This window comes from Enhydra lutris, unplaced genomic scaffold, assembly GCF_002288905.1.
Source record: "Enhydra lutris kenyoni isolate GAN:26980312 unplaced genomic scaffold, ASM228890v2 scaffoldscaffold5, whole genome shotgun sequence".
NCBI classification, from domain to species: Eukaryota; Metazoa; Chordata; class Mammalia; order Carnivora; family Mustelidae; genus Enhydra; species Enhydra lutris.
This window is the reverse complement of record NW_019154089.1, coordinates 32663297-32676379: the sequence shown is the minus strand read 5'-3', so window position 1 is coordinate 32676379 and position 13083 is coordinate 32663297. Positions and strand designations below refer to the sequence as shown.

General features: G+C 40.6%; 1 protein-coding gene across 1 annotated transcript in view; it reads left to right on the top strand.

The window, feature by feature from the left end:
* Nucleotides 1-2985, top strand: part of LOC111141072 (mitochondrial ribosomal protein L22) — a 29338-nt gene extending 26353 nt beyond the window's left edge. The window contains exon 7 of the mRNA XM_022493401.1: nt 2188-2985. Within this exon, the coding sequence (XP_022349109.1) occupies nt 2188-2399 (212 nt within the window). The 3' untranslated portion in view covers nt 2400-2985. The remainder of the gene's footprint in view (nt 1-2187) is intronic.
* Nucleotides 2986-13083: the final 10098 nt, after the last annotated feature.

Here is a 13083-nt window from a genome sequence, read left to right as displayed (position 1 = left end):
AGATGGGGTCTCAGCAGCTGCATTTAAAATATGTTTCATAGGTTAGTCTGATGTAGCCAGAGGACCAGCATTTGGGAACTTTTGGTTCCAGGGGCCTTCTCACCATAGTTGGAATGAAATAAAAACTCCTTACCTCAGCCTTTAGGGATCTTGGTAACCTTGTCTTCACCACGGATTTCTTTCCCCTGTTCGTACCACTCTTTGCCTTGTTTACTGTGCTTCAGCAGGCTGGTATTTTTTCTGTTTCTAAAACAAGTCAGCACACCAGTTAGAATGGCTAAAATTAACAAGTCCGGAAACGACAGATGTTGGCAAGGATGCAGAGAAAGGGGAACCCTCTTACACTGCTGGTGGGAATGCAAACTGGTACAGCCACTCTGGAAAACAGTATGGAGAAGTTTGTCAAAAAGCTAAAAATAGGGGCAGCTGGGTGGCTCAGTGGATTAAAGCCTCTGCCTTCAGCTCAGGTCATGATCCCAGGGTCCTGGGATTGAGCCCCACATCGGGCTCTCTGCTCAATGGCGAGCCTGCTTCCCCCCCTCACTCTGCCTGCCTCTCTGCCTACTTGTGATCTCTCTCTGTCAAATAAATAAATAAAATCTTTAAAAAAAAAAAAAAAAGCTAAAAATAGAGCTACTCTAGACCCAGCAGTTGCACTACCATGTATTTATCCAGAGAATACAAAGATAGGGATTTGAAGGGGCACCTGCACCCCAGTGTTACAGCAGCAGTGTTGACAATAGTCAAACTATGGAAATATCCCAGATGTCCATCAACAAATGAATGGATAAAGAAAAAAAAATATACATATATACAATGGCATTTTTATTCAGCTATCAAAAATGAAATCTTACCATTTGCAATGACATGGATGGAACTAGAGGGTATTGTGCTAAGCAAAATGAGTCAGAGAAAGACAAGTATCACATGATTTCATTCTTATGTGGAATTTAAGAAACAAAACAGGAACATAGAGGAAGGAAAGGAAGAATAAGATGAAAACAGAGAGGGAGACAGCCACGAGAGACTCTTAACTATAGGGAACAAACTGAGGGTTGCCAGAGGGGAGGTGGGTGGAGGGATGGGGTAATGGGGAGATGGGCATTAAGGAGCGCACGTGATGTAATGCACACTGAGTGTTATACGCAAATGATGAATCACTGAATTCTGCCTCTAAAACTAATAATACACTATATGTTAATTAAATCAAATTTAAATAAAAAATAAAACAAGCCAAGCACATTAGATGTTAGATATTAAATAAAAAATAAAACAAGTCCACCATTGCGTCTTTGCATTTGCTTTTCCCTCTACCTGGAATACCATGCCCATAGATATTTGCATGGATTTTGGTCTTAGTTAGATTGAATGTCTCTTCCTCAGAGATGCTTCCTTTTTTTTTTTTTTTTTTTTTTTTTTTTTTTTTTTTTTTTTTTTTTTACAGAGGTCACAAGAAGGCAGGGAGGCAGGCGGTTGTGGGGGGGGGGTAAGCAGGCTCTCTGCTGAGCAGAGAGCCCGATGCGGGGCTCGATCCCAGGACCTTGAGACCATGACCTGAGGTGAAGGCAGAGGCTTAACCCACTGAGCCACCCAGGCGCCCCCTCAGAGATGCTTCTTGACACCCACTGGTCTGATGTTGCCTCCAGCACCCCATCAGTCTCTCTCACAACACTGTTTAAAGATTTTTTTTTTTTTTTAATTTATTTATGATGGAGAGAGAGCGAGAGAGGGAACACAAGCACAGGGGAGCTGGAGAGGGAGAAGCAGGCTCCCTGCTGAGCCCAATGGGGCTCAAGCCCAGGGCGCTGGGATCATGACCTGAGCTGAAGGCAGACACTTAAGTACCGAGCCACCTAAGTGCCCCTCCCACATCACTGTTTAATTCATTGTACTTGTCACTAACTGGAATGATCATGTTTATTTTCTTTCTCCTCTAGAATGTACACTGCGTGGAGGCAAGGCCCTGGCTAGTCTTGTTCACTCTTTTCTCTCCACACCTAGAATAGAGGCTGGTCCTTAATAAGCACTTCAGAGATACTTGTTTTGAGACCGATCTGCTCTCATCAGCCAGTGAACTCATGGAGTCTTAGAATCCGGTCGAGGAATGGACAGATATTGCTCAGGTGATGAGCTATAGTCTTGGGGATGCAGTCATTTCCTGTAACTCTCTCTGTCTTCCCTGTCTAGCTGAGTCGACGTCAGGGCGAGGCCAGTACCTGAAACGTATCCGATACCATGGCAGAGGTCGCTTCGGGATCATGGAGAAGGTTTTTTGCCATTATTTTGTGAAGTTGGTGGAAGGTCCCCCACCTCCACGTGAGGCACCGAAGACGGCAGTCACCCACGCCAAAGAGTATATTCAGGAGCTCCGCAACCGGACGATTATTCACACTCTGTGATGGGCTTTCAGACTCTGCAGTGTATCTATTTTGCCATTTATTTCTTATAAACCAGAAATTAAAGACAAATGCTTTTTATGGTTTGTACTGAGTTAGTGCAATATGAAGTATAATTGCTAATTTTATATGAATATTTATAAGGCTTTGCCCGTTCCTTTTGAACCTTTGGGTATATTTATGCATTTGCAACTTGGAAGGAGAAATCAGCTTTAAACAGTATAATTCAGAAGGCTTTTTTGAGTACCTTTGGAAGGGGATGTAAACTTGCCACCTGTAGGTGGCAGTTTAGATACTAGCCTTGAGTAGAATGTTGCAGAGTAAGAAAGCTTGTCCTTGTTTCCTTTGATTTTTTTCTTGAGATTGGGGAGGAGGTGGTGGAGGTGAGCATAGATACATGTATTTTAGGGTATTCTGTAGTTGCGTTTTTGCTTTCACTGTTGGCATAGGCCAATGGGTGAGGCATTCTATATTTTCACCTTGGAATTACAGAAGTTTATTAGATACATTAATCTAGAACTCCAAGAACCCTTTAACTGAGAAAGTTTTCTTCTAGTTAAATAAAGACTGTTTTCATGTCTCCTTCCAACAATGCTTTCTATTGCTTGGATATCTTGTTCTGGATTGATTTATTTTTCAGAGTGAATTCTATTACTGAGAGAATTGAACCAGTCTGAGGGTTGCATTCTAAAATAAGACAGTAGGTGGCACTCACTTACCTCTTATTAACAAAATTGTTAGTATTAGAGTGAGTGTTCCCCGCTTGCTGGCTCTCATTGATAAAGAGTGTTTTCACTGACAAGAAGCGTTTGGTCCACAGCCCTAGTCCAGGGTTACTCAAACTTTGGTATACAGAGGAAGAACCTGGGGTACTTTGCTTGTTAATACAGACTTCTGGGTCTCGCCCCCATGATTCTGATTCACCACGTCTTGTGAGGGGTGCGTATCAGAAGTCTGTATTTTAAAAACAATGAGGACTTGATGGTTCTGTTTATAGGGAACCACACTTGAGAATACTCCTCTAGTCTGAAGAATGTGGTTGTAGGGCCATGTTTTAAGATGGCATTAATGATAGCTACTGTTTACTGGAACCTCATTATTTACCAAGCTCTGTGCTAGTATTTTACATTAAGTCTTCACAATATCCTGCAAACCATAGGTGTTATTTTGTTGCTTTATAAAGGAAGAAACTAAAGCACGTAGAATTCAAATAACTATCTCAGTGTCACACAGTGTGTAAAAATATCAGAGCGATGATTGATTTAGAAACTAGGTTTCTAAAGTACCTGTTTCTGTATAACTAATGAATGTATAGGTGGGTGGTTTTGCCTATCTAGTTAACGAAATGCATGGGTGAAAAGACAGAGGGCTCAGTGGAATAAGACACCAAGGCTTAGGACAGATTCATTCTGGGTCATAAGTTATTGGGGCATGGATTCATGGAAATGACACTGGACTGGTAAAAGGCTACCTTCGTTCTAGTCCTGGCATACTCACTAACCAGAAAGAAGACTCTGGGCAGGTCTCTTCCCTCCCTGACCTCTATTTTATTCATCTATAAAACAAGAGGTTCCTTGTTTCTTGTAGATCACCTTCAGAATCACTTGAGCGGGTTAAAAAAATGCAAATTCCTAGGTGCTACTCTCATACTGAGTGAATATGAATCTTGAACTTTTAACAAGTGCCCCAGTGACACATACTGGAGAATCATTGGATCAGAGGCTCTCTGTGCTGTCTTTCAGGCAGATGTTCCATGATTCTTAGCCTGGGACTTCTGAATTCCTCAGGCATGACTAAAACAAACCAGGTGGTGATGTGGACTCCATAACTATTTTGAAAGGGTTAAGGGCAAAAGAAATGAAGGAAATTTGCTGTGACCTGAGCTGAAGTCTTCATTCATCTGGAAATGCTTTTGATGTGTTAAAAAGTGTAATAAGAGCTAACATACAGCACTATGTACTTAGCACTGTTGTAAGAACTTTATGTACATCCCCTCAATGAATCGTTCCCATTGCAACTGGTGCAGTGTACTTCTGGTTAGTTTCCATGGCCAAGACTGCATTTTCTGACATAAACGAACATTTTGGTTCTTAAAGTTTAACTTCATATGTTCAGAAACAATGTCTGTTAATTATTATTATTTTTTAAAGAAGCCTCCATGCCCAACTTGTGGCTTGAACTCATGACCCTGAGATCAAGAGTTGTATGTGCCACCCCCTGAGACAGCCAGGCACCCCTGTTAATTATTTTTAACGGCAATCTCTGAATGCTTGTAACTTCCTGCTTGATCAGATAATGATGGAGTGTAGCGCATTCAGAAAGTGCACTAATTACTGGTATATAGCTCAGTAAATGATCAACTGGTGAACGTGCTGAAGTAACCCAGTGGATAGAACATGATAGTAACTCTGAAGCCCCCTTCCTCCCTTTCCCAGTCACTACCCTCCTCCTTTCCCCCAAGGTAACCATTATCCTGACTTCTAACATATGATAGAGTTTTTAGTTTGTTTTCTTTTCATTTTTACTTAAAAAAAAATTTTTTTTATTAACGTATAATGTATTATTCGCTTCAAGGGTACAGGACTGTGAATCGTCAGTCTTAGACAATTCGCCACACTCACCATAACACATATCCTCCCCAATGTCCATAACCCAGCCACCCTATCACTCCTCCCCACCCCACCCCCAGCAACCCTCAGTTTGTTTCCTGAGATTAAGAGTCTCTTATGGTTTGTCTCCCTCCCGATCCCATCTTGTTTCATTTTTTCCCTCCCTACCCCTATAACTGGATCCCCGCCTTGCCTCTCAAATTCCTCATATCAGAGAGATCATATGATAATTATCTTTCTCTGATTGACTTATTTCTCTTACCATAATACCCCCTAGTTCCATCTATATTGTTGGAAATGGCAAGATTTCGGGTTTTTTTGAAGGCTGCATAGTATTCCGTTGTGTGTGTGTATACACATACCACATCTTTATCCATTCATCTCTTTTTTTTTTTAGGATTTTATTTATTTATTTATTTGACAGAGATCCCAAGTAGGCAGAGAGGCAGGCAGAGAGTGAGAGAAGAGGAAGCAGGCTCCCCACAGAGCAGAGAGCCCGACACAGGGCTCCATCCCAGGACCCTGGGACCACGACCCGAGCCGAAGGCAGAGGCTTTAACCCACTGAGCCACCCAGGTGCCCCTATCCATTCATCTCTTGATGGACATCTAGGTTCTTTCCATAGTTTGGCTCTCGTGGACATTGGTGCTATAAACATTTGGGTGCTTGTGCCCCCTTCGGATAACTACATTCGTATCTTCTGGGTAAATACCCAGTAGCGCGATTGCTGGGTCATAGAGTAGCTCTATTTTCAACTCTTTGAGGAAACTCCATACTGTTTTCCAGAGTGGCTGCACCAACAGTGTAAGAGGGTTCCCCTTTCTCTGCATCCTTGCCAGCATCTGTCATTTCCTGACTTGTTAATTTTAGCCATTCTGACTGGTGTGAGGTCATATCTCATGGTGGTTTTGATTTGTATTTCCCTGATGCCAAGTGATGTGGAGCACTTTTTCATGTGTCTCTTGGCCATCTGGATGTCTTCTTTGCAGAAATGTCTGTTCATGTCCTCTGCCCATTTCTTGATTGGATTATTTGTTCTTTGGGTGTTGAGTTTGATAAGTTCTTAATAGATTTTGGATACTAGCCTTTTATCTGATACATCATTTGCAAATATCCCATTCTGTTGGTTGTCTTTTGGTTTTGTTGACTGTTTCCTTTGCTGTGCAAAAGCGTTTGGTCTTGATGAAGTCCCAATAGTTCATTTTTGCCCTTGCTTCCCTTGCCTTTGGTGATGTTTCTAGGAAGAAGTTCCTGCAGCTGAGGTCGAAGAGGTTGCTGTCTATGCTCTCCTCAAGGATTTTGATGGATTCCTTTCTCACATTGAGGTCCTTCATCCATTTGGAGTCTATTTTTGTGTATGGTCTAAGGAAATGGTCCAGTTTCATTCTTCTGCATGTGGCCATCCAATTTTCCCAACACCATTTGTTGAAGAGACTGTCTTTTTTCCATTGGACATTCTTTCCGGCTTTGTCGAAGATTAGTTGACCATAAAGTTGAGCGTCTATTTCTGGGCTCTCTATTCTGTTCATTGATCTATGTGTCTGTTTTTGTGCCAGTACCATACTGTCTTGATGATGACAGCTTTGTAATAGAGCTTGAAGTCTGGAATTGTGATGCCACCAACTTTGGCTTTCTTTTTCAACATTCCTCTGGCTTTTCGAGGTCTTTTCTGGTTCCATATAAATTTTAGGATTATTTGTTCCATTTCTTTGAAAAAAAAAAAGGATGGTATTTTGATAGGGATTGCATTAAACATGTAGATTACTTTAGGTAACATCGACATTTTCACAATATTTGTTCTTCCAATCCATGAGCATGGAACATTTTTCCATTTCTTTGTGTCATCCTCAATTTCTTTTATGAGTACTTTATAGTTTTCTGAGTACAGATTCTTTGCCTCTTTGGTTAGATTTATTCCTAGGTATCTTATGGTTTTGGGTGCAATTGTAAATGGGATTGACTCCTTAATTTCTTTTTCTTCTGTCTTGTTGTTGGTGTTTAGAAATGCAACTGATTTCTGTGCATTGATTTTATATCCTGACACTTTACTGAATTCCTGTACAAGTTGTAGCAGATTTGGAGTGGAGTCTTTTGAGTTTTCCACATAAAATATCATATCATCTGCAAAGAGTGATAGTTTGACTTCTTCTTTGCCAATTTGGATACCTTTAATTTCTTTTTGTTGTCTGAGTGCTGAGGCTAGGATTTCTAGTACTATGTTGAAGAGCAGTGGTGATAACAGACATCGATGACGTGTTCCTGACCTTAGTGGAAAAGCTCTGTTTTTCCCCCATTGAGAACGATAGTTGCTGTGGGTTTTTCATAGATGGCTTTGATGATATTGAGGTATGTACCCTCTATTCCTATACTTTGAAGAGTTTTGATCAAGAAAGGATGCTGTACTTTGTCAAATGCCTTTTTAGCATCTATTGAGAGTATCCTATGGTTCTTATTCTTTCTTTTATTAATGTATTGTATCACATTGATTTATTTGTGGATGTTGAACCAACCTTGCAGCCCAGGAATAAATCCCACTTGGTCATGGTGAGTAATCCTTTTAATGTACTATTGGATCCTCTTGGCTAGTTTTTTGGTGAGAATTTTTGCATCTGTGTTCATCAAGGATATTGGTCTGTAATTCTCTTTTTTGATGGGGTCTTTGTCTGGTTTTGGGATCAAGGTAATGCTGGTCTCATGAAATGAGTTTGGAAGTTTTCCTTCCATTTCTATGTTTTGGAACAGTTTCAGGAGAATAGGAATTAATTCTTCTGTAAGTGTTTGGTAGAATTCCCCTGGGAAGCCATCTGGCCCTGGGCTCTTTTTTGTTGGGAGATTTTTGATGACTGCTTCAATCTCCTGACTGGTTATGGGTCTGCTCAGGTTTTCTGTTTCTTCCTGGTTCTGTTGTGGTAGTTTATATGGCTCTAGGAATGCACCCATTTCTTCCAGATTGTCAAATTTGCTGTCGTAGAGTTGCTCATAATATGTTCTTATAATTGTTTTATTTCTTTGGTGTTGGTTGTGATCTCTCCTCTTTCTTCTTCTTTTTTTTTTTTTTTTAAAGATTTTTATTTATTTATTCGACAGAGAGAGATCACAAGTAGGCAGAGAGGCAGGCAGAGAGAGAGAGGAGGAAGCAGTCTCCCCACCAAGGAGAGAGCCCGATGCAGGGCTAGATCCCAGGACCCTGGGATGATGACCTGAGCCGAAGGCAGAGGCTTTAACCCTCTGAGCCACCCAGGCGCCCTGTGATCTCTTCTCTTTCATTCATGATTTTATTTATTTGGGTCCTTTTTCTTGTCTTTTTGATAAGTCTGGCCAGGGGTTTATCAATCTTATTAATTCTTTCAAAGAACCAGCTCCTAGTTTCATTGACTTGTTTTATTGTTTTTTGGGTTTCTGTTTCATTGATTTCTGCTCTGATCTTTATTATTTCTCTTCTCCTGCCGCGTTTAGGCTTTCTTTGCTGTTCTTTCTCCAGCTTCTTTAGGTGTAGGGTTAGGTTGTGTATTTGAGACCTTCCTTGTTTCTTGAGAAAGGCTGTATCACTATATACTTTCCCTCAGGACTGCCGTTGCTGTGTTCCACAGATTTTGAACGGTTGTGTTTTCATTATCATTTGTTTCCATGAATTTTTTCAATTCTTCTTTAATTTCCTTGTTGACCCGTTCATTCTTTAGTAAGATGCTCTTTATCCTCCATGTATTTGGGTTCTTTCCAGATTTCCTCTTGTGATTGAGTTCTAGCTTCAGAGCATTGTGGTTTGGAAATATGCAGGGAATGATCCCAGTATTTTGGTAATGGTTGAGACCTGATTTGTGACCCAGGATGTGATCTATTCTGGAGAATGTTCCATGTATATTCTGTTGCTTTGGGATGGAATGTTATTAATACATCTGTGATGTCCATCTGGTCCAGTGTGTCAGTCAAGGCCTTTATTTGATCTTTTGCTTGGATTATCTGTCCATTTCAGTGAGGGGGGTGTTAAAATCCCCTACTATTATTGTATTATTGTAGATATGTTTCTTTGATTTTGTTATTAATTGGTCTATTAGTTGGTTGCTTCCATGTTAGGGGCATAGATATTTAAAATCATTAGATCTTCTTGTTGGACAGACCCTTTGAGTATGATATAGTGTCCTTCCTCATCTCTTATTATAGTCTTTGACTTAAAATCTAATTTATCCGACATAAGGATTGCCACCCCAGCTTTCTTTTGATGTCCATTAGCATGGTAAATTGTTTTCCACCCTCTCTAAATCTGGAGGTGTCTTTGGGTCTAAAATGAGTTTCTTGCAGACAGCATGTTGATGGGTTTTGTTTTTTAAATCCATTCTGGTACCCTGTGTCTTTATTTTTTTTTAAAGATTTTATTTATTTATTTGACAGACAGAGATCACAAGTAAGCAGAGAGGCAGGCAGCGAGAGAGGAGGGAGCAGGCTCCCCACTGAGCAGAAAGCTTGATGTGGGGCTCGATCCCAAGACCCTGGAATCACGGCCTGAGCCGAAGGCAGAGGCTTTAACCCACTGAGCCACCCAGGCGCCCCTACCCTGTGTCTTTTGATTGGGGCATTTAGCCCATTTACATTCAGGGTAACTATTGAAAGATATGAATTTAGTACCATTGTATTGCCTGTAAGGTGACTGTTACTGTATATTGTCTCTGTTCCTTTCTGGTCTATTACTTTTAGGCTCTCTCTTTGCTTAGAGGACCCCTTTCAGTATTTCTTGTAGAGCTAGTTTGGTGTTTGCAAATTCTTTTAGTTTTTGTTTGTCCTGGAAGCTTTTTATCTCTCCTTTTTTTTTTTTTTTAAAGATTTTTATTTATTTATTTGACAGAGAGATCACAAGCAGGCAGAGAGGCAGGCAGAGAGAGAGGAGGAAGCAGGCTCCCCGCTGAGCAGAGAGCCCGACGTGGGGCTCGATCCCAGGACTCCGAGATCATGACCCGAGCCGAAGGCAGCGGCTCAACCCACTGAGCCACCCAGGCGCCTCGTCTCCTTCTATTTTCAATGACAGTCTAGCTGGATATAGTATTCTGAGCTGCATGTTTTTCTCATTTAGTGCTCTGAATGTTCTTTCTGGCCTGTCAGGTCTCTGTGGCTAAGTCTGCTGCCAATCTAACATTTTTCCATTGTGTGTCACAGACCTCTTGTCCTGAGGTCCTTTTAGGATTCTCTCTTTGTCACTAAGACTTGTAAATTTTCCTGTTAGATGACAGGGTGTGGATCTATTCTTATTGATTTTCAGGGGGGTTCTTTGTGCCTCCTGGATTTTGATGCTTGTTCCCTTTGCCATATTAGGGAAATTTTCTACTATAATTCGCTCCAATATACCTTCTGCCCCCCTCTCTCTTTCTTCTTCTTCTGGAATCCCAATTATTCTAATATTGTTTTGTCTTATGGTATCTCTTATCTCTCGAATTCTCCCCTCGTGGTCCAGTAGTTGTTTGTCTCTCTTTTGCTCAGCTTCTTTATTCTCCGTCATTTGGTCTAATATATCACTAATTCTCTCTTCTGCCTTATTTATCCTAGCAATAAGAGCCTCCATTTTTCATTGCACCTCATTAATAGCTTTTTTTTTTTTTAAGATTTTATTCATTTATTTGACAGACAGAGATCACAAGTAGGCAGAGAAGCAGGCAGAGAGAGAGGAGGAAGCAGGCTCCCCGCCGAGTGGAGAGCCAGATGTGGGGCTCCATCCCAGGACCTGAAATCATGACCTGAACTGAAGGCAGAGGCTTAACCCACTGAACCACCCAGGTACCCCTAGGTTCCTTTTCTTAAGTCTCTGTCTCTGATGTAACTGTCAAGGGTCAGATCTCTATATGAAAGAGGTTTGTTTATTTTTAAGTCAAACCAGCCTACTGTGAATTTGAAATACCTTGGATGGAAGAGAAGAAATATCATTAGGTGAATCACACTTGTGCATGCAAGTAAAACTTTTTTTTTTTTTTTAGATTTTATTTTAATTCAAGTTAGTTAACATATAATGTATTATTGGTCACAGTGGTAGTATTCAGTGATTCATCATTTGCATATAACACCCAGTGCTTGTTATTTCAAGTGCCCTTCTTAATGTCCATCCCCCAGTTACCCCATCTTCTTCAGCAACCCTCAATTTGTTTCCTATAGTTAAGAGTCTCTCATGGCTTATCTCCCTCTCTATGTTTGTCCTATTTTTTTTTTCCTTCCCTTCCTCTGTGTTCATCTGTTTTGTTTCTTAAATTCCACATATGAATAAAGTATGATATTTGTCTTTCTCTGACTGGCTTATTTTGCTTAGCATAATACCCTATAGTTCCATCCATGTCATTGTGAATGATAAGATTTCATTCTTTTTGACGGCTGAGTAATATTCCTGGTGTGTGTGTGTGTGTGTGTGTGTGTGTGTACACACCACATTTGACGGCTGAATAATATTCTAGTGTGTATGTGTGTGCATGTGTGTGTGTGTATATATATATATATATATATATATACACACACCACATCTTTTTTATCCATTCGTCTGTTGATGGACATCTGGGCTCTTTCCATAGCTTGGCTATTGTGGACATTGCTGCTATAAACACTGGGGTGCATGTGCCCCTTGGGATCACTACTTTTGTATTTTTTGGATAAATGCCTAGTAGGCAATTGCTGGGTCATAGGGTAGTTCTAGTTTTAGCTTTTTGAGGAATTTCCATACTGTTTTCCAGAGTTCCTGTACCAGTTTGCATTCCTACCAAGAGTATAAGGGGGTTCCCCTTCTCCACATCCTCACCAACATCTGTTGTTTCCTGAGTTGTTAATTTTAGCCATTCTGATCAGTGTGAAGTGGTATCTCATGTGGTTTTAATGTGTATTTCCCTGATGCTGAGTGATGCTGAACATTTTTCATGTGCCTGTTGGCCATTTGGATGTCTTCTTTTTTTAAGATTTTATTTATTTATTTAACAGACAGAGATCACAAGTAGGCAGAGAGGCAGGCAGAGAGAGAGGCAGAAGCAGGCTCCCTGCCAAGCAAAGAGCCCGATGCAGGGCTTGATCCCAGGACCCTGAGACCACGACCTGAGGCGAAGGCAGAGGCCTAACCCACTGAGCCAGTCAGGTGCCCCCACCCTTTGGATGTCTTCTTTGGAGAAATGGCCGCTCATGTCTTCTGACCATTCCTTGACTGGATTTTTTGTTTTTTGGGTGTTGAGTTTGATAAGTTCTTCATATATTTTGGATATTACCCCTTTATTTAGTAAATATCTTCTCCCATGCAAATATCTTCTCCCATTCTGTAGGTTGCCTTTTAGTTTTGTTGGTTGTTTCCTTTGCTGTGCAAAAGCTTTTTATCTGGGTGAAGTCCCAATAGTTCATTTTTGCTTTTGTTTCCCTTGCCTCTGGAGATGTAAGAAGATGTAAGAATTACAGTAAGAAGATGTCTTGGCCAAGGTCAAAGAGGTTGCTGCCTGTGTTCTCTAGGAATTTGATGGTTTCCTGTCTCACGTCTAGGTCTTTCATCCATTTTGAATTTTATTTTTGTATGGTGTAGGAAAGTGATTCAGTTTCATTGTTCTGAATGTGGTTCTCCAATTTTCCCAACACCATTTGTTGAAGAGACTGTCTTGTGTGTGTGTGTGTGTGTGTGTGTGTGTGTGTTGGCTATTTATTGCTGCTTTAAGATTGGTTGACCATAGAGTTAAGGTGTCTGTTTTTGTGCCTGTACCATACTATCTTGACAATTACAGCTTTGTAATACAGCTTGAAGTCTGGAATTGTGATACCTCCAGCCTTGGTTTTCTTTTTCAATGTTGGGACAATTCAGGGTTGTTTCTGGTTCAATACACATTTCAGAATTGTTTATTCCAGGTCTGTGAAAAATGCTGGTGTTATTTTGATAGGGATTGCATTGAATGCGTCGATTCCTTTGAGTAGTACAGTCATTTTAACAATATTTGTTCTTTCAATCCATGAGCATGGAATGTTTTTCCATCTCTTTGTGTCTTTCTCAGTTTCTTTCACTAGTGTTCTATAGTTTTCAGAGTATAGATCTTTTACCTCTTTGGTTAACTTTATCCCTAGGTATCTTATGGGTTTTGGTCCAA